General features: G+C 34.4%; 1 protein-coding gene across 10 annotated transcripts in view; it reads left to right on the top strand.

Annotated features, from left to right (window-relative positions):
• The window catches only part of grip1 (glutamate receptor interacting protein 1), a 294,443-nt gene extending 284,109 nt beyond the window's left edge, over window positions 1-10,334 (top strand). For all 10 annotated transcript variants that reach the window (XM_051107533.1, XM_051107527.1, XM_051107530.1 and 7 more), the window contains 3 exons: window positions 4,787-5,020; window positions 5,666-5,812; window positions 7,792-10,334. In XM_051107533.1, the coding sequence (XP_050963490.1) occupies window positions 4,787-5,020; window positions 5,666-5,812; window positions 7,792-8,055 (645 nt within the window). In that variant the 3' untranslated portion in view covers window positions 8,056-10,334. The remainder of the gene's footprint in view (window positions 1-4,786; window positions 5,021-5,665; window positions 5,813-7,791) is intronic.
• Window positions 10,335-23,157: the final 12,823 nt, after the last annotated feature.

A 23,157-nucleotide genomic window follows, 5' to 3' on the forward strand; every position in this document is an offset into this window, starting at 1 on the left:
ACCCCTTTCCTTTCTTTGGGCTTCCTTTTTGCTTGTAGCGCTGGCACCCAAGTGCTCTCCTCGTGCTAATGGGCTCAGTGTCTCTTGCTGGGGGCCTGCTTGAAAGGGGGGGTTGGGGGGCTCACAGACAACCACTATTGGCATCCACTTCAGATCCTAGGGGTGCATTCGAAATGAATTATGACGTGTTAAAGGTGTAGTTCACTCAGATTCTGTCTTCATTTATTCACAATTATGTTGTTCCAAACATATAAATCTTATTTATATTCATATTAGGGATAGGTATCAAGTCATTTTGTAGTCATGTGCTCAAATGTTTTTTTTTTTTTTTAATTTGTGCTGTGCAATGATTAATCGCAATTAATCCAGAATAGATTTAGTGTACATAATTTATGTGTGTGTACTGTGTATGTATATATAAATACACACACATGCATGTATATATTTAAGAAAAATGTTGTTTATATATTAAATATATTTATATATAATATAAATTATATGAATATATGCAAATACATGTAAATATTTTCAAAATATATACTGTATGTGTGTGCCTTTATATATACAGTACATGATAAAAATACACAATACACACACATATTGTGTACATGAAAACTTTTATTTTGATAGTGATTAATCACGGTTAATCGTGGCCCAGCACTAGTTAAAATACAATTTACTGAAACCTGGAAGTTTCAGTAAATTTCAAAGGTGTAATGGTAAAATCATTAAAATAATCATATTAATTATTCATTTATAAATAATATAATAAAAAAAAAAACAAAAAAAAACAATTTGGTTATAAGTTACGCTTTTTGTGTAGACATTGCTCTTGTGAGTGCAAATATGTATTTTTTTTTTCCTTATCCAGTCACTGCGATTGTTATTTTGATAAATGATTATTTAGGTATTTATTTATATATTTTTACAGTATTTATTGATATTTTTAATTAACTTTTATTTTTATATTTTGGTTTTCATTTAAATTTTTGTTTTAGTAATTTAGTGGAATTTTGTCATTTTTTAAATTTAGTTTTAATTCTTTCTTTCTTTCTTTTGTTTTGGGTTTTGTTTTGTTTTGTTTTGTTTTAGTAATTTTAGTAGCACTTCAACTTACTTTATTTCAATTAATAGCCAAGGTAGTTTTTTTTTAATTATTCAGTCATTCCAATTATTTTTTTGGTTTTAGTAATTTAGTGGGATTTTGTCATTTTGTTTTAATTTAGTTTTAATTCTTTCTTTCTTTCTTTTTTGTTTTGTTTTTGTTTTAGTAATTTTAGTATCGCTTCAACTTAATAGCCAAGGTATTTTTTTTAAATACTTATCCAGTCATTGCAATAATTATTTTGGTTTTGGTAATTTAGTGGGATTTTGTCATTTTGTTTTAATTTAGTTTTAATTCTTTCTTTCTTTCTTTTTGTTTTGTTTTAGTAATTTTAGTAGCACTTCAAACTATTTTATTTAAGTTAATAGCCAAGGTAGTTTTTTTTAAATACTTATCCAGTCATTGCCATCATTTTGTTTTATTAATGATTATTTTAATATTTATCTATATACTATTATAGTATTTATTGATATTTTTAATTAACTTATTTTTACTTTAATTATTTTTATATTTTGGTTTATATTTAAATTCTTGTTCTAGTAATTTAGCGGGCTTTTGTTGTTGTTTTTATACTTAGTTTTAATTAGTTTTTTTTTCGATTTTCAGCTTAAACTTATTTCATTTCAGTTGGTTGTCAAGTTAAAATTTATATATGTAGATTTTTTTTTTAAAAAACCTTATCCGGTCACTCCAAATTAGGGTTATTTTAGAATTTGTTTATATACTATTTTAGTATTTATTTATATTTTTTGTAATTAGCTTTATTTTTATATTTTGGGTTTCATTTATTTTTATTTATTTTAGTTTTATATATATATATATATATATATATATATATTTACTTTTAATTAATTTTTATTTTTGTCAACCTTCAACCTAAACTTATTTTATTTCAGTTTGTTGGCAAGGTAACATTTTTAATGTTTTTTTTTCTCTCCCAGATAACGTTTTCAAAAGCTAACTGCAACAACATACCGTTCTTTTGAAAAAGATGAAATTAAATGCGTCAATACAAACACCTCTTTGTAAAATAACAATTTAAAAAAACATTTGCACTCAATCAGAGCTCGCAAAATAAATAAATAAATAAATAACTACATTGGAAAACTAGGTTGCCATCATTAGACTAATGAACAAATTCAGTCTATTTTTAAGGCTATCACATTGTTATCATTCCACATGTTGTTATTCAGAAAAACAAGTGTTGAAAATCTTCGCCTGCTAACAGCAAGGCCTGCTGTGAAGAAAATGTGCTCTGACGGCACAGGGACACAGTGATATCGGTCTGATAAGCGACTCAGTTTCTCATTGCGGTTTTCTTCCCACCATAAAGCAGATCCTCATCTAGTGGGATGCTTGACTCTAACGAGAACTGAAAATGCCAATAAGAATTGAAATATTGCCACATTTGGCTCTGCCTGAAAGTACACGACAGCATCTCTCATCAACCTCGACATCATGTATGCGCACACGGTGTCTTCAGGTGACGGATTCAATACATTTCATTGGTGCATTGGAGTTCGGAGAGTGTTTTCACAAGTCAACTTGGTGCAAACAAGATTAGATTTGAGAGCTGTGATAAACGAGACAAAACAATAGCTTCAGATGACTTAAAGTCATTTGGACTACTTTTATGATGATTTTGACTGCGTTTTTGCCTAAAAATACAGTTTTGTGTGGAAGAAATATGGGTCTGGAACAACAAAAGGGTCTGTAAATAATGACAGAATGTTAATTTATGGGTGAACTATTTCTTTAAATGATATAAAAGACAAAAACTAATGTGGATAGAACTGTTTAACGATTAAAAGGAAGAATTTCTGGGAAAATGGCTTTAGCCTGCTGTTAATTACATTTATTTTTTTTTGTCAGTGTCGTACAGTAGGTAATATCTGCTGTCATGTCGCACATTGTTGTATTTGACATCCTTTGTGGCCAGCCTTGAAACGTTTCATGAAAGCAGATTGATTTTCTTGCCTTCGCTTTATCAGGTACCTTGAGTTAAACGCAAACCACGAGTAGCCGACGGCTCAGAGAAGCTTTTAGTACTCGACGTTAGGGATCGCTTTGAAAGCTATTCACTTTCCATCCCACTTGTCTGTGGAAACACGATAAAATCAAAAGCCTTTTACGCTGAATGTACCCTTCGGCCCTAATTGGATTCGATGAAAGTGTTTGCCTCTGGTTTGTGTCAGTAGAATGTACTATTGAGCTCGAAACGGCCCGAAAAACATTGTGCGAAAGTCACACGTTTTCATTTCTCACATGCTGAATTGACTGAATGTGATGTCAAGGTGCATGATTTACATGTCTGATCACCGGTTTAATGATTTTTTTACGCTGCTTACCACAAATGCATCGGCTTAGAAGAGTTTTTTCCTCTTTTGTGTGGTCACCTGTCATTAACCTGGAATCCCCATTCCGTGCAGTTTGAGTGAGATTCACGCAAACTAGCAAATGACGGTGGATTGAAGAGAACGAAGGCATGTGGGCTCATGCAAAGCATGATGGAAGAGCTGCAGCAAGGCTTATTGTTGTGGAAGTATTTCAGTCTTGTGCAGTAGTGTCCTCAGCAAAAGCCGAACCAGAAACAGGTTCTGTTTGAAGATCATCTTCAAAGGACTTCAAGAAACATCTAAAAAAAAAAAAAAAACGCCCACCGTTCATAATGTTTGTTTAATCATTGCCATGGCTTGCCATGGTGGAAGTCGAAGCGGTTCAAACCGCCCATTAGTGTGTAAAAATGCATGTTACTAAAAGTTTGTGTATCGTTGTCCATCAGCATTTTGCTTCTTGTAACATACTAAACAAAAAGTCTAACAAACTGTTAACGAAATGCTTTGTCACCATCTGTATTCTAACGGACATAATGAGTGTTTATGGGTGTTTTACTGTAAATGTAACTTCCATACACTGTTGTTTAAAAGTTTGGAGTGGTAAGAAAAAAAAAAAAAAAAAAAAAGTATCTTATGCTCACCAAGGCTGCATTCAGTTGATCAAAAGTACAGTAAAAAGTGTTTGTCTATTTTAATATTTTGGACCACAAAACCAGTCATAAGGGTCTAACCTTTTTGATACCTGAATAAATAAGCGTTCCATTAATGTAAGGCTTGTTAGGATAGAACAATATTTGGCCGAGATACAACTGTTTGAACATCTGAAATCTGAGGGTGCCAAAAAATCTAAATATTGAGAAAATCGCCTTAAAAGTTGTCCATATTAAGATCTTAGCAATGCATATTACTAATCAAAAATTAAGTTTTGATACATTTACAGTAGGAAATTTACAAAATATCTTCATGGAACATGATCTTAATATCCTAATGATTTTTGGAATAAAAGAAAATCGATCATTTTGACCCATACAATGTATTTTGGCTATTGCTACAATTATTTATAAATTATTTGTTTTCAGGATTCTTTGATGAAAAATACATTCAAAAGAGCAGCATTTATTAGAAATACAAATCTGTTGTAACCATATGAATGGCTTTACTGTCACTTTTGATCAATTAAATGCATAAAAAAAAAAAATCATACCGATCCCAAACTTTTAAACAGTAGTTTTGAATACTAAACTTTACTTATAAAGTGTGTTTTGATTGCTTTTTGCTTTTTATAACCTTTACAGCACTTATATTTATTCGTACTCAGCTCCATTCCTCATGGTTTTCTCTGTAGGCCACCATCATGTCGGGCAGCTCTTTAAGTCTAAACCACGATCCTGCGCCCACCCGAAGCCATCTGGGCCGCCAGGCCAGCTTTCAGGAACGTGGCAGCAACAAACCACAATACACGCAGGCCAACCGCAGCAACACGCTGCCCACCGACGTCGGCCGAAAAGCTTTCGCCATGAGGAGGATGAAGCAGGAGATCAAAGACATCATGTCGCCCACCCCGGTTGAGCTTCATAAGGTGGGAATACAGTTTTTGGGACATTTCTAGATCAATTCAGTGGTTAGGTTTTAAAGGGAGCTCACCAAGAAATGAAAATTCTGTCATTAATTACTCACCCTCATGTCGTTCCAAACACGTAAGACCTTTGTTCATCTTCAGAACACAAATTAAGATGTTTTTGATGAAATCCAAGAGCTTTCTGAGCCTGCATAGACAACAACATAACTGACACGTTCAAGGCCCAGAAAGGTAGTAAGGACATGTGACATCAGTGGTTCAACCGTAATATTATGAAGCTACGATAATAGTCTTTGTGCGCAAAGAAAACAAAAATAATGTCTTGATTTAACAGTTTCTTCTCTTTCATGTTCACAAGTGTAAACAAAAAGTATTCTCGTAGCTTCGGTTGTACCACTGATGTCACATGGACTATTTTAACAATGTCCTTACTACCTTTCTTGGCCTTGAACGTGGTTGTTGCGTTACTGTCTATACAGGGTCAGAAAGCTCTCAGATTTCATCAAAAATATCTTAATTTTTGTTGTAAAGATGAATGAAGGTCTTGCCAGTTTGGAATGGCATATGGATGAGTAAGTAATGACAGAATTTAAATTTTGGGGTGAACTATGCCTTTAATGTGTATAACTCCTTCCACCTTCATAGGTGAGTCTTTTGAAGGACTCGGACCTAGAGGACTTCGGGTTTAGCGTGTCTGATGGAGTCTTGGAGAAGGGAGTTTATGTAAACAATATCCGTCCAGGTGGCCCTGCTGAAATCGGAGGCCTGAAGCCATACGACAGACTGCTACAGGTAAGCCACTGTGATGCAATCCCATGGCATTATGGGACAAGAAGTACATAGGGCCCAAATTCCCCTCATTTTTTCTGGATTCTCTTTTAATGGTTTTATTACATTTTATTTACATTTTTATTACACTCTAAAAAATGCTGGGTTACAAACAATTCAGCGCTGGGTACAATATGGACACATTCAGCAGTTGGGTTGTTTTGACGCAGCGGGTTAAATGTTTAACCCAACCTTCTGGGTAGTAACCCAATTGCTGGGTCAAAACAAACCAAGCTTTGGGTTTGTCCATATTTTACCCAGCAATGGGTTATATTTAACCCAGCATTGTTTTGAGTGTAGATATATTAACATTATTAATTATAGAAATTTTTTTAACAATAATAGTTGCCCTATGAAATGTTGATTTTTCTTTTTCTATTTTTCCATTTGAATATTTTTAGATTCAGTGTTTTATGATTTAATACAAATGTATTACCAAAAATAGTGGTAATCAAATTTAACTTTACAAAAAAAAATTACACTTAATTATATTAACACTTAATTACAACTGTTTAATTAATCTTTTAAAATGTAATCAAATGCAGACTTCATATAGTAAACTTTTTAATATTCATATTTTTATTTTTTTGTATTTTTAAAACATTTTTAATATTCACAAACAGTTCATACTGCTGTTTGTTTATGTGTACAGCCCTACTTCTAAGTTGTTAAAACTGTTACATTTCACATTGTTCTGTGCTAAATTCTGTAGCATTCAGCATTATACAGTAAGGCCACGTGTCCACCAAAGCATTTTTTGGCGTATTTTTTCAGTTTTCTCAATGGGAGCGCCACGTTTTAAAACTCCAGGAGCGTGCTGAGTGTTTTATCTCCCAGTTTCTCCCAGTATGGGCGTTTTCAGCTGGCAAAAAACCCTTTGGTGGACACGCAGCCTAAATTGCATTTTCATGACTAGATTTCACAATTCTGTCTGTGCTTTCCCATTGTGAAAATCACAGGGCCCTAAGCACAGAAAAAGTGTTTTAGGCTTGCAACAATAAATCGATGCATCGCAATTCGTGGATTGATTCTGAGATTTTCTGAATGCGTCACGATTTTCTCTGAAATCAGTGCTGTGCTGTATTTAACAGCAGATTATTCTCTACTCTAGTTTTTAACCATGCACTGAAATACTCATGAAGAAGAATGCTGAAGAGGGTCATGTAAATCATGTAATTGCACCTCAGAATGCTTTTATGAAGCAAGATTAACGTAAACACAGACCACTGTGAATACCCTTGTAATTCGCTTGAATATGAATGATTATTTTAGATTCATGTGTGTGTGGAATTGACCCTTCGCAAACAGCTTGACTGACGGGCAATCTGACCAATCATAATGCCGAATCTGCCATTCTGTCCGACAAACAAATCAGACAGGAGAGTAGATTAGATTCGGTGGACTTAAATTTTACACATTGTGTGTATTGACGTCTTTCCGCGGTTGAAATGAAATAAGGTCTGATGCTTTAAAGAAGAAGACGATTTACATGTCATTGATCTAATAAGGCAATACAGTGATTAAAGAGCCACAAAACGGTATTTATTGTTTGAATTTCTTAAAAAACTACAACATTTTAAAGCTAAAACCTTGTTTTATACCAGAAGTAACCTGCTCTGTCTTGTCTGTCGACGTGTTATCAGTTTCCTCTTTGCTCCGCGATGTATTGTTTGCTGCATGAGAACATGATGTGTAGTGTGAGAGCAGCACTGTTTGTCAGACATAGCAACAGTAACTAAGGAGTACGGGTTTTTGCGAAGGGTCAATTGCAAGCAAGCCGAGTACAACTGTTTCTAAAGCATGCTGTGCCATCTGCTGTTAAAAACTAAGCTAAGAATCATTCCGAGAGAGAATCGCCATGCATTCGGAAAAAATCTCAGAATCGATGTAGAATCATTTCTCGATTCGAAATGATATGAATTTTTGCTTGCTTTGTGCCACAGATAAACCACGTCCGGACTAGAGACTTTGACTGCTGCTTAGTGGTTCCTCTTATAGCGGAGTCCGGGAACAAACTGGATCTAGTCATAAGCCGAAACCCGGTTTCCTCGCAGCCCTCAGAACTGAACCCGTTGTCCAATGACGAGGCAGCGAACTGGACTGACCCCGGGGACCCTCTCGAGCAGCCCGCCGCAGGGCTGGAGCAGGGCCAGCACAACTCCACGCTAGCGGGACTAGAGGACAGAGACCCCAACAAGACTTTATAGCAGAACTCCTCCCAGGTGCCTGCAATGGAGCTCTCCTCCTCATGGTGCTAAAGCGAACCCTCCCCTCCCTAAAACGGCTCCCTCTAGTGGAGAAAAACGAGAGGGGCTTGTTGTCCTATAGCACACACCCAGTCCCTTTCCCAAGTCAGAGCATGAACCACCACGACGAAGAGGTCCTGACAAGCTGGGTGTGTTTTTACCCTGTGAAAATGGCGGCGAAGACCACACTGACCTCTTGGAAAACCAAAATGTGGAAAACAAAAAACCTGAAACAGTGCCATCCCTAATTTTTATTGCCAATAGACAAGAATAGTTTTAAGGAGGACTCAAATAAAAAAAGAAGCAACTACTAACGATATCGGACTGGCCACTCTGTGATCGTCCGTGTTTGTGTGAGTCAGAATGAGTGCGCGCGTGTCCCGAGACTTTATTTCGCAAGCCTCCACGAAGTCTGTCAAAGTCCCACGTTCGAAACGCAACCGTCGATCCTCCTATTTTGTGATACTGAAACACAAGTGTGTGTATAGTGTATGTCCGTGTATTTCCTTCTATCTGATGCCAAGGTCAGAGTTGATTCCTTTTCTCGTTCGACGAGAGAGAGGATACAGCTGCGCAAGGGGGGAAAAAAATAATCAGCACAATGAATTCGGTAGCCATTTTTCAATTGTGACTGAATGTGGGTTATAACCTAATGCATGAGACCTTTTAATGAACTATTTTGTAGTACTTCTGTCCAAAAAAAAAAAAGAGCTTGGCTACACAAAAAACACCATGTTTCGGTTCTATGTCTGCTGTATCACCGCAAATATGAAATCCGATGTCGCTCGTAAGGAGAGGGTGGCACAAAGGCACCTTATCTTGAAATTGGACAGATGTCTATTTTTATGAATAGAGGCGGATGATTTATAAGGGATGCGTGCGATTTTGAGCGATGGCTGGTTAGCATGAGGTCGCTATCGACCGTGAGCAGATTGATGGCACGGAGAAGGTCATTCGGTTCGGAAACTCTTTGTACTTTGTTAGGTAACCGCCGTAGGTCTATGGTCTCCAGACTCTCGCCCCACATTTTGAGGAAATCCATCACTGGCCCAAAGGATAAAACAGCTTATTTATTCCGACATCAATCTCCTAAATGAAAACGACAGGCGTTCAAGTAGGTACTCGCATACTGTTTACTCCTCTGTCTGTGATAAATGAGAATATTACGATGAACAAATTCATCTCATTCGCTTAAATTTGCAGTATCCACTTATGACAAAAACACAAGCATGGGGTTGATGTCCATGAGAAAAAAAAATGAAAAAATTCTGAAAAGACTTTTGTATTCCTCCCCGCATTGTTTAAATAGTTATAAATCATTGTATATGGTACTGTTATGGTTTTCTATGTCTCATCTGACATTCTTTTTCCAGCCCAAAGGGTCCGTTTGTAAAGAGAAAAAAATAAGTGTCAAATCATGAGAGAATGGATTCGTCCTACCGTACGTGGTAGACCACTAAACATCACATTTGTAGCTCTGCTTAGAAAAAAATAATGTTAGTAATAAAAAAAAAAATGCCATAGGTGAGCTGCTAATGGCAATGAAGACCCTCACCCACCTGTGTGAAACTGTGCTTTTGATTGAGTGACGTCACCCTCGTTGTCAGTGCTCAAAGATCCTGTCTACTCACTATTTTCAAACGGCACATTGTGGTCCAACTACTGAAGCGAACAAAAATCTCATCAACCCACTTGATGGAGAACGTTTGACGATGATGAAAAGGTGTCTTTTGTTGTTTCTTTTCAGATAAACCTTCAGGTACGGGTTCATTCCCCAAACTCATGCACTGAGATGTTTCTCAATTCGCTACGTGTTGAATTACGGTCCTCGAGCCCTGATTCAAAAGTTAGTCACTTTCATTACGCTTTCCTTGACCTGTGTTTGTTAGAACACTTTAGGGTGTTACAGCAAATATGCTCTGGTCAAGTAAAACGAGTCATTTTTATGTTGCATTTGTGAAAACGTTTAGTGAAGTCAAGCACTGCCAGTTAAAATAGTGGGTGTCCATTTTCAGTATACGATGAATTTATGATTCAATGTCACAGTTATGTCCCTGAAATATTGTATTTTTATTTCTAATGGACAGGTATTATGAGCTGTAAAGTATTTTTGTACAAATTTAATACTTTGTTAGCATGATGTTTATCGTCTATGTATAAATTTGGGGATTCCTACAGCTGTAATCCTTTGTATGGCCGACGAACAGAGAAACAATAAAACAACATGCCGAGTGAAGAGATCACAGCGAAATGCTCTCTTGATCTAATGTCACATCTTATGACGCAGGTATGTTGTACAAACAATCCTCTGACACTTCACATTGACATAATACATATTTAAGTGCACACAGGAAACTCATGTTTTCCAATTCATCTGTTATTACGGCATCTTACGCAAGTTAGAAACACGACGTAGCCTAAACAAAACTAAACTGTGAACAATAAACACAAATAACATCTGAATATGGAATTATGAATCATTTTCATTTCTATTACTTAGTTTGATTCATGAAATATGTCCTTTAAACAAGAGCCTGTTGCATTAGCAAAATAAAGCGTAAAGAAGGTCAGCATCAATTCTTGTTACACCACTCATCGTTTTCCATTTAACTGCATTTAGAATGATTTGGGAGAAATATTTGTGTACTGATTTCACCTGGCTGCAAGAGTACATTTTTTGGTAAAACATTTGTTTTTTGGGTTGAATAACGTTTATGCTTTTTAAAAAATATGGTGTTGTCAAAAGTTTGCATACACTTTGCAAAACGTTAATTATTTTACCAAAATAAGAGGGATCATACAAAATGCATGTTATTTTTTATTTAGTACTGACCTGAATAAGATATTTTACATAAAAGATGTTTACATATAGTCCACAACAGAAAATAATAGTGGAATTTTTGAAAACAACCTCGTTCAAAAGTTTACATATGCTTGATTCTACTTTGTTGTTACCTGGATGATCACAACTTCTTTTGTTTTTTTTTTTTTTTTTGGTGAAAGTTCATAAATCCCTTGTTTGTTCTGAACAGTTAAACTGCCCGCTGTTCTTCTGAAAAATCCTTCAAATTATTTGGTTTTCCAGCATCTTTTGCGAATTTGAACCCTTTCCAACAATGACTGTATGATTTTGAGATCCATCTTTTCACCCTGAGGACAACTGAGGGACTCATGTGCAACTATTACAGAAGGTTCAAACGTTCACTGATGCTTCAGAAGGAAAAACGATGAATTAAGAGTTGGGGGTGAAAACTTTTGAACAGAATGATGTGTAAATTTTTTTTTTGCCTAAATATCTTTTTTTTTCCATTTAGTACTGCTCTTTAGAAGCTACAGACGATACTTACATGTATCCCAGAAGACAAGTTAAATTCACCCTGACCTTCAAATTCAAAAAGTTTTCACCTCCAGGATTTTAATGCATCGTTTTCCTTCTGGAGCATCAGTGAGTGTTTGAACCTTCTGTAATAGTTGCATCCCATTGTCCTCAATGTGAAAAAGATGGATCTCAAAATCATACAGTCATTGTTGGAAAGGGTTCAAATAAGCAAAAGATGCTGAAAAAACAAAGAATTTGATGGACGTGAAGGATTTTTCTGAAAAACAGTGGCCAATTTAACTGTTGAGAACAAACAAGGGATAACACAGCATTAAAAATTGTTTTGAATGGGGTCATTTTTATAAATTCAACTATTATTTTCTCTTCTAGACTATATGCAACATCTTTCATGTGTCAATTCAGGTCAGTACTAAAAAAAAAAAAAATCACATGCATTTTGTTTGATCCCTTTTATTTTGCTAAAACAATCGGCATTTGCAGATACTGCAAACTTTTGAACATAACTGCACTAATATTGAATGCCCTTTCGTTTGTACTGTTTTTTCTAACTAAATCTAAACTGAAACTCACTGATGCCACTTGGTTAATTTTCAAAGTGAACTTCTGCCTGCATAGGCCTACTATTGATTAGATTCACTTCTTTGAACTGCCTTCAACAAATGTGTATACAATCGAATATTAACCCAGAGTATTAGGAAACAAAGCTACTTTTTCATCTCATTCTCCCTCGAGTGAGTACGGGTTGGCTTTTTTAATGGATCTCAACAGAGCATAGAGGCATCAGTTCAAGTCTGGTACATTACTATTTTATGTGAGAAATCACTGAAATTGATTCAGTGCATAAATGTACTGTCTAAATAAATTGTGAACAATTTCAGACCTTTAGGCAAACCAGTTTAACTGATTAGATCAATAGTGATTCATTCATTAATCTGACTGATTGAAAACAAAACAGTGTGCTCTCTTACGTTAAATTTGTGATGTAAAAGTAGTAGTGACAGATATGGGTCTCCATTTGTGATCCCACTGGCTTTAGAACTTTTAGCGCCTGCTTACATTATAATTTGTGTCTGCTACCTTGTATAACTACGTTACAATGACTATTAATGTCTGTTTTAGTTAGCGTAGCATGCAGATAGCTGATTATGTAGTGTCTGCAGACTTTCTGCAATTTCACTACCAGATGCTTTCCATTCAAAAAAGCATTTCCAGCTTTTGTCTCCTTGAGTAAGCAAATGATAAGTGTCTTGGTGATGGAGTGGGATTGATCTCAGAATCACTTCTCTTAGAAGTTGAGACACAACCATTAAGCTTGAAACTTTTCTACTGCTTTAAATTATAAGCAGCTTACAGCTTGACAAGCTCCTGTTCAAAGTAGCTTTCCTAAAATGACTCTGCTTGTCATGTTTGCTGTCAATAGAGAGAGCGCCATCTGGTGGTTACTGAGGATACAGACTCACAGGCAATTATGATTACCAAGGTTGTTTGTTTTTCCAAAGCTTTTGATGGTTTAGGAATTTAAATCTACTGAGCGGCTGTTTTTGTGTAACAAGAATTACTCTTTATAATGAAGATGAATGGTGCATGTCGGAAACTAAATATGATCTAGTTTATACCACACCAGCTGTTACAAAACACCTTAAAGAAACAGAAGGCTGCGTTCCTCTGCCTGCAGATGATTTTAAAGACTTTCTTAGGCTTAAAGGAATAGTTCATCCAAAAATTAAAACACTGCTGAAAATGTACTGAACCTTAGGCCTTACAAGATGCAGATGAGTTTGTTTCTTTATCAGAACAGATTTTATAGAAGCATTACATCACTTACTGACCAATGGATCCTCTGCAGTTAACGGGTGCTGTCAGAATGACATTCCGAACAGCTATAACCAACAAGTAATCCACATGACTCCAGTTCATCAGTTAATATCCTGTGACATAAAATGCTTTGCTTTTGTCATAAACAATTAGGATTTGGCATTTGCGACTGAAAACTACTGCGTGCGACTAAAAAATATTTAGGAGCACCAGTGTGACTGACCCAATCAGCATATTTGTGTTTGCACTGAAGGGAGCTTTAAAGGTTTCTACGTGTTTTTGCAACGTTGAGTAATGTATCAAAGTGTAAATAAGAGATTGATTGTGCAGTGTAGGGAGCTTCGTTGATTATAACTGAACTTTGTATAATCATGATGAACTAAGATGAGTGACAGCTTTTAATGATTTTTAAGGGAGTCTGCAAATGAGATATTGATTTAATACAAGTTAAATAAACAAGAAGTTAATATTAAGTGAAATATTATATTGCCTGACTATAACACTATTCCCTGATTTTGCTCTATTTCGTTATCAAAAATAGTTTCAAACAAGTCATAACTGCGATGTTTTGTTTATGAATGAACGTGCGTTTTAAATGAATCTAGTGAGTCGATTCAATTTCCCATTAATAAAGAGAGTCACTGGCTTTATTCCTGAATAAATCAGCCGTTCAAACGAATCGAATGGATGATTCAATAATTAAATTAGTGACTTTCCACCACCTACAGACAGCTTTATTTTCATTTTTAAAGTATCTTTTTGGTTATTTAAATCATTTAATATTTCTATATACAAAACTGTATATTTAAATCATTAATCTCAACATGAATTTATGAATATGATTGCACTCATGCCACCTTTGAGCCTTATTAAATGTGAAAATGCACCTACAAGCCACTTTTGAGTTCTTCTGTGCCACCTACAAATTAATTTTGTATTACAAATTAATTTTGTTAATACCGATTTCATTTGATTGGTAACTTATTCTACTTGTTCTTATTATGTTGTTTTAATTAGAAATTTTAAAAAAATTAGTTTATAATATATATATATATATATATATATATATATTTTACACAAGATGCACTCTAAAAATTGATACGTTGACTTAACTTAAAAAAAGAATTAAGGGAAACCCATTGCCCTAAAATATAATAATTTTTATATAGAATAATTTTTAAAAAATAAAACTTGACAATTCTCTTAACTTATTATTTTTTAAAATTATTATTAACTGAATAATTTTAAGGCAACAGGTTTTCTCAATTTTTAAAGTTAAGTCAACTTATCACTTTTTACAGCATGACAAACTTTTAATAAAGTTAGAAAAAATGCCATTACAAGGTAATTATAAGGTAAAAACTAAATTTACCTGTATATTACTTTAAGGAGTCAAATATCTCGTAATGGGAAGGATCATTTTTGATCACATTTTTTGATTATTGATTAGAAGGTGCTCCTAAAATTCCTAAAGCCCTGGAAAAATTTGTCTTGTCTGATTACAGACTTGTATTTTTGCCAAAAAATAAGGTTTAAAGTTAAAATTCCTTAATTATAGATTTGTTTCTTACAAACACACAGCTTTTTACATCAAAATGTGTTAACTGATGGACCAGAGTCATGCGGTTTACTTGTTGCAATGCTTTTATCAGCTGTTTAGACTCTTATTCTAACAGCACCCATTCACTGCAGAGAATCCATTGGTGAGTGATATAATGCTAAATTTTTCCAAATCTGTTTGGATGTAGAAACAAACTCATCTACATCTTGGATGGCCTGAGGGTGACTACATTTTCAGCTAATTTTCATTTTGGGTAAACTATTTCTTTAAGATTGCTGGTAATGTAATATTTTTCTATTAGCCTGTAATAGCTGATATGGTGTAAAAGGAAAAACACGAATTGGAAATAGAAAATAAGCCACTGCTATGTGGCACATGAAAGAAATGATGTGATGGAAAGCATCCCCCGAATTCGATAAGCCATAAGGTTACTCAGAAACACCTGGGAATGGATACAGGGCATGCAGGAGACAGTGTACTTCCAAATGAATTATGTGGCACATGTCCCTGAGGCTAGCTCCACATAGACTTTAATGAAATGCTGTGTGGACTCCATAAAGACCTGGCTTCCACCTCAAGCTCCTGGGGGAAAGCACCGGGCAGTGGTGCATTTTGTTAACCATGCCCAAGAGAGATTGTGAGCAACTTTAGCAGCAGCTCTTGTTCTATTCGAATCCCAAAGGCATGCCATTACATGGCTGAACCAGGCCAACCCAGACCACAAAAAAGAAAGACAATGGTGTTCTCTTTGGAGACTAATTGTAGATTGTAATTAAACGTGATAGAAATTACTTTGCGACCACTGCTGGGGTTACGAAATAAGTGGGATATTAAAAATAGCAGAATGAATCGTCGGTGAACGAGTATGTGTTGGTTAAATATGAGGTGGAGCTCTCCAAGGGGTCTTTTACTTACTTGCGTTAGCTGATTAGCACCACAAAGGACGGAAGCAGGTGCAGGACACCCCTCTGAGAATGGAAAAGAGATGACAGAAGACTGTGTGGATTCTTCAGTGTATCTGTTGGGAAATTTAAATTAAGGCGTTTGGAATTAATTATGCAAAGAAGAAATAAGCTTGTATTTGGATGTGTGCTAATCTCATTCTCCCAAATGACCTGTGATATGATAGTGTATACTATCTGCTCTAACAACTGGGAGACCAATATTGTGTGTCAGGGGATGATTGGTAATGTATAGAAAATGGATTGTGATGCAAAATTTGTGATCTAAATGTTGTCGATTTCATTGTCAAATGTCAGGTATTGTATAAATGTCACAAGGCCTACATATTAAAAAAAATGCTTACCCAAAGTATTATTATCATAATGATATCAGATGATTTTACCAGTTATTCTAGTGTACATTTCATGTCCACTGATGTTGATTATATTTTTTCTAAAATTCATTCAAAATGCTACAGTCAACATTATCTACACTACCAGTCAAAAGTGTGAACAGTAGGATTTTTTTTTTTTGCTTGTATTTTAATCTGCTCACCAAGCCTTCATTTATTTGATCCAAAATACAGCAGTAATATTGTGAGATATTTTTACTATTTAAAATAACTGCTTTCTATTTAAATATATTTTAAAATGTAATTTATTCCTGTAATCAAAACTAAATTCAGAATATTAGAATGATTTCTGAAGGATCATGTGACGAGAAATGATGTTAAAAATTCAGCTTTGAAATCACAGGAATAAATTACATTTTTAAATATATTCAAATAGAAAATGGTTATTTTAAATAGTAAAAAATATTAGAATCTTACTGTTTTTGCTGTACTTTGGATCAAATAAATGCAGGCTTAGTGGGCAGAAGGGACTTCTTTTAAAAACATAAAAAATCTTACTGTTCAAAAACTTTTGACTGGTAGTACATATTAAATTTATTTCTAAAATCTACACTTCAGAAAAATAAATTTACCAAACCACTAAATATATTTTATTGACAATATCATATTGTCAATATTAACTGACTATCAGCTCGTACAATATGGTTCAATATGGGTTGCAAATTTTTTTTTTATAAAGTGTATTTAAATTTGGAGTAAACCTGATAAAAAAAAATTATATATTTGTATATATATATATATATATATATATATATATACAAATATATATATATACAAATATATATATATATATATATATATATATTGTATATATATATATATATATATATATATATATTGTATATATATATATATATATATATATGTATATATCAGCAATTCCATGCAAATGTCAACCTTACCATCAAAAAATAACATTTTTACCAAAAGAATAAAACCCCGTTTAACTTGTGCATTTAGGTCTGTATTTTACTGTGCTGATGTGCTTTAACAGAAATTTGAAAGAAATCGTTATGTTTATCCACCACATATAAGGGGTGCGCCTAAAAGTAAAATTACATTTTTATTCGACGGTATTTCATGTTTTCAAATGAGAGATCAAAGACTGCCCATTATTTATTTGATGTCAACAGTAAGTATTTTGTAGAAAGATGGAGGCCTGTCTGAAAAGTAAATAAACTCACTTTGTCTAAACAGCGATGATTTTTGGATTTATAAGGGCTTGATTTATGATGTCTGGACGCTTCAGCTCTGTGTCACGTCCGTAACATTTTAAAGATTACGTTTATATAATATAGTAATTATTAATGCAATTAACTTGAAACTTTCTGTACAAAGCCAACTTATGGCCATGCTAATTATGACCAACAGCTCATCTCTATTCTTTGCTCTTATCAATCATATAATGCGTTACGGACGTGACCGTTACGGACGTGACCGTTACGGACGCTTCGTATTAAATCTTATACCGGCACGCATGTTTACCAAGTTGCTGATGATTGATAGCCTATACTGTGTAGGTCTAGACTGCTGTGATCTGTTTTAGGCTTTATGTATCATAACATTTTAGAAATTAATTAATTCTAACATTTTAGAAATTGCTTTCTCAGCGAGAACATTCTCACTCTCAGCGTTTTAGCTAAGACTGCATCTGCTGTGCGGGTCAGAAATGCACAGACGGACTGAAGGACAAATCGCCAAAACTATTTCAAATGTCATAATGTTCATGTCATCATGTCGTCTTTAAAACTTTTGTGTGTTTCACATAACTTGTGTCGCTGTGTGCTGCATTCATGAGAGCAAGATTTGCATGAACGGCGCGCATGCTGTTGAGCGTGACGCGCAAGAGATGTGCTGTGGAGTAACATCATTCATTCTTATTTGTCTAAATATTTTTTCTTCATTAAAAATCTTGTTTGGTGTTATTTTGTATTCACTATGTTATGCAGATGCAGTTGCAAAATGTGAAACTGTCTTATTCGCAGTCTAGCATTTTATAAATATTTATGTGTGTACAATATTCAGTAACTTATCCTGTTTGATATCTTTATTATTTAATGCATTAGAGATTTATTAAAACAGGTTTATGAGAGTCACTGAAACAAGTGTCAACAACAACAACGAATTGGAGCGGCATCGACGTCAGCCCGTTATTATACAGCCTTCAATTTGCAGGTTATACTAATGCGGATCCCACACTCTAGTGTTAACCTAATATAAATGTGCTCAAAGCTATTATCCATATTTAAATGTTTGTTCGGAAACGAATTAATGCTCAAGCATGACAGGAAGGCGCCCGCGTGGTCTTGCATTTTTTTCCGATAACAAACTTAAAATTGGGGTGCCTTAAATACATAAGAAATAAATCTAAAGAAAGCTTGCCTACTTTTAGCGAACCAATTCAAAACGAAATCAAATAGGCTACTAGCCTGTTTATGTAATCTGTGAATGCATTTCTCTCTTCAGTGGAGATTTCGTGAATTTCATATTTGCAGAGTCAAGGACTCTGAAAACTTTTCCATAGTGTTATAAATTTCGCTTTATTGATTTTTTTTCCCTCTAAAACACAAAAACGAAAATTGAAATCGAGCTCCTGCCCGACGTGGATAATTTTTTTTTTTGTTCCCTAGTACAACCCTATTTGGGTTGTAGAGGACACACCTTGTCCTCTTTTTCTCACTCTGCGCCGCCGCGGACTGAAAAAGAAGAACGCGCTGAAAGACAGGAGGAGCCGATCAAGGTTTGCTGCAACTTTCTTATTAAATATAAAAGGGACTGAGACGATCACGAATTCGTGTGCAGTTTATGGAGCTAATCGCAAAATTTTAGGGAGGCTGAGCAGTCATTTTAGGGGGGCTAAAAATGGCCTAGCGACGTCCATGATCTTGATTAACAACTATGATCAATGAATTTGAGCGCCGTTGGTCAGTTAAACGAACGTCAGCCTTCAATTTATAGGTTATAACTGCACCTGCCTGGGATGTAGACTGGTGAGGATTTATTTTAATGTGTATTCCAAACTTTAGCGTTAACCTTTAGGCTATACATGTGCTATATTTTTGGCCCGCGTTTGTGCGGAATATCAGTGCGCATGCATGAAAGGGGGCGCCTGCGCGATCACTTGCATTTTTTTCCTGATAATGAAACAATTTAAAATCAATTCGAAACTGACTTTATTTATGTAAATTCATAATAAACGTTCTGATATTGTAAAATAATGAAAACAAACAGGATGTTCTTTCTGCCGTCTCTGAACTGGAGCGCGTCTCCAAAAAGAACCAAAACTCAGCATGTGTGTCTCACATAGAGAAATATATCTACAGAAAACTCGAAATGTCTGCTTTTAAACAAACAAACAAAAAAACGAAATCTCCCTGATTATGTCTGAATTGCATTTCTCTCTAAAGGCGCAACCAGTAGGCTACTGTGGAGATGAGAGTTACCACTGTGAGTTTCATCTTGCAGCCGACAGAAAAACATTAGTTTATTAATAAATAATAAAAATATCTGCTTTTTCTATACATTAATAATCATAAGGCTACTTTTGCCTGTGCTTTGAGGCAAACTTTATACGTGTGCTTGAGCGCAAAATATATTAAAGGTTATTATGGATTAGTAGGCCTATTGATTTAATATAAATGCGCGATTAGTTGAAAAGCCTACGAACGACTAGTTAACTAGAAAAATCTTTAGCGTGGGGCACCCCTATTAAATACCCACTAAACAGCTCTATTATAGCTTTGAAAGTATTTTTATAGGCGTTTTTATAGTCGAATCAATTCCGCTTTTCAGATCGGTCACGTCCGTAACGGAGAGATGTCACGTCCGTAACACTGATTTTTCGTGTGGAACACAAAAACGAAAATATAAATCAAATTAACATTACATGCTTTCTAAATAGCCAACCCTTCTCCATTCGGCAGATATTGTTGCTTCTAGTTTTTGCATTGCAATTCGCAGAAATTTTACAAAATATATTGTCTCCCAGAGACTCGTGTCTTTTTTTGTCACGTCCGTAACGCATGTGTTTTTCCCTCATTTAAAATATTAAACAGGTTTATAGACCAAAACTTTTCTGATGTCTGGACTCTCTTTTAAGGGGTTTAGAAAAATATAAAGAGATGGTTCAATATATTGGTAATAAGCATAATTTAGAAGAATTTATATTTCAGGTTTTGACTGCAAATGTCACGTCCGTAACGCTGGAATTGCTCACATATATATATATATGTATTTAAATAACTAGAATCCTGGTTCTCATACCTTTTCAGGGTATAATTAATACCCACAGAGACTTTTGCACAACATCTATTAAAAGCACCAAAATTATCTTTCAGACAGAAAAATGATTAAAAAATTCCCTTCTTTACTGTGCATGCAAAAATATGATTCTTAAAATTCTTTTAAAACAATCACTGTACATATATCTATAAGTTTACAAGGAAAATATCCTTTAGTTTGTAATACTAACAGGGGTGTTTAATAATTAGGCTTGACAACTACATCTGTTACACTGATGAAAAATATTATATAAACTGAAACCAAGTCATTTTATTGTACTTTTTGTTGATGTGAAATGTACCCCAATTATACAGTTAGCCATATAGTTGACAAAATTGCCAATTGGTGTATATGGTATTTGTAACTTTTTACAGTAATGTGTCATTTGTTTACATTAGTTAATGTATTAACTAACATGAACCGTTACATTATTTCTTAATCTTTGTTAATGTTAGTTAATAAAAATACAGTCGTTAAGTGTTTGTTCACGTTAGTTCACAGGACACTAACTAATTGTTAACAAACACAACACGTGACTTAGTAATAATACATTAGTAAATGTTGAAATTAACATTAAGGTTAATAAATGCTGTTGAAGTGTTGATCTTTTTTAGTTCATGTTAAGTAATGTAGTTAACCAATGTTAACTAATAAAAAATTATTGTTAAGTGTTACCAAAATATTTATATGCGGCTTCAAAGTGGTTCGAAGAATAGCCACGTGTAAAAACAAACAAACAAACACGGTATTGATAAAACATTACGACGATATAGGCCTACTATTGATTATATTCATGTATCATACGGCATTATGGTTATTTTTTATATTAAGTAGCATACTTTTTCGTGTTTCGATTATTTTGTTAGAAAAACCTTCAACGTTACCTGAGTCGTTCACGAGCCGCAGGTGTTGCTCTTAATCATAATCTTCTCCATCACTGGCAAACGGTAAGACACATTTCGGGCTTCTTTTCAATAAACAGCTAAATATTTTCACTTCATCTAGTGTTTTTATACTTTGTTTTCGTATCACGTTATAGTTTGAGCGCTTCAAGTAATTAAGTGCGTGATGAACTGTCTAAACGATTCACACTGAATCGCGAATCATTTCAACCGTTTTACTAAGCAGCTAATGACTCATTGAATAGAACCGATTCGTTAAACAGAACCGACTCAGCCAAGCATCAAACGATGCATTATGCTACTTTTAGGGAAGATAAAAGAATAATTTATCTGTGATTACCAAATGAGTTATTCAACTACAGGTTTTTGATTCGTTTTATATTATTATCTTTAATAATTTAGTGTTACACGAGCGTTTTAAACGTTTAGTGTTTTATAAGTTTTATTTAGCAGTGATGTAAAGCAATGACAACTCAAATATAACTACCCAGATAGCACACGTACGTCTGCAAGATGTCTGTTAAAGATCTCTTGATCTGGAAAGCATCCGCTGTGTACAAACGTCTGGCAGACATCTGTAAGATGTCAGTTTTACATACATTCTAAATCATAAACATCTTAAAGACATCTAATAGATGTCTATTTGACATCTAATAGGAAACGTCCAATAGACGTATTGCAGATGAGCAAACTACGTCTTGCAGATGTCTTACAGATGTAAATGCAGACGTCAAATAGACGTCTCTGAGATGTACGTGTGCTATCAGGGTAGATAAAAAAGTTTGTCAAGACAAACTTTAAGTTGGCTTGAGAAAGCCAGAACAGAAAGTTTTAAAAAGTTTGAAAAGTTTATGAAGTTTTTAAAAAAGTTTTAAGTTTGATGGTTTTCAGTCTGAAATAGTTTGAATTCTAAAGTAGTTTTAAAAGGTTAACGTTTGGATGTTTTGAAGGCAATACAGTCTGTCAGATGTTACTAGCATGATTAGCAAGTTACTATCATGTTGCTAACATGTTTCTAGCATGACTAGCAAGTTACTAGCATGTTGTTAGCATGATTAACAAGTTACTAGCATGTTTGTAGCATGATTAGCAAGTTACTAACATTTTGCTAGCATGATTAGCAAGTTACAAGCATGATTCTGGTTGCTAGGCATAGATAGATAGATAAATAGACAGAATGTTGTTAGCATGTTATTAACACGATTAACATGTGACTAGCATGATGTTATAATGATTAGCAAGGTACTAGCATGTTGTTAGCATGCTTATAGGACTATTAGCAAGTTACTAGCATTCTACTAGCATGGTGTTAACATAATTAGCAAGCTACTAGCATGTTGTTAACATGATTAGCAAGTTACTAGCATGATCATCAAGTTGCTAGCATGTTTCTAGCATGATTAGCATGTCATTAGCATGTTATTAGCATGATTAACAAGTTACTAGCGTGTTACTAGCATGTTTCTAACATGACTAGCAAGTTACTAGCATGTTGTTAGCATGATTACCAAGTTACTAGCATTTTACTAGCATGGTGCTAACATAATTAGCAAGCTACTAGCATGTTGTTAACATGATTAGCAAGTTACTAGCATGATTAGCAAGTTGGTAACATGTTTCTAGCATGATAACCAAGTTGCTAGCATGTTTCTAACAAGATTAACAAGTTAGTAGCATGTTGCTAGCATGTTACTAGCATGATTAACAAGTTACTATCATGTTGCTAACATGTTTCTAGCATGACTAGCAAGTTACTAGCATGTTGTTAGCATGATTAACAAGTTACTAGCATGTTTGTAGCATGATTAGC

This window comes from Labeo rohita, chromosome 4, assembly GCF_022985175.1.
Source record: "Labeo rohita strain BAU-BD-2019 chromosome 4, IGBB_LRoh.1.0, whole genome shotgun sequence".
Taxonomy (NCBI): domain Eukaryota; kingdom Metazoa; phylum Chordata; class Actinopteri; order Cypriniformes; family Cyprinidae; genus Labeo; species Labeo rohita.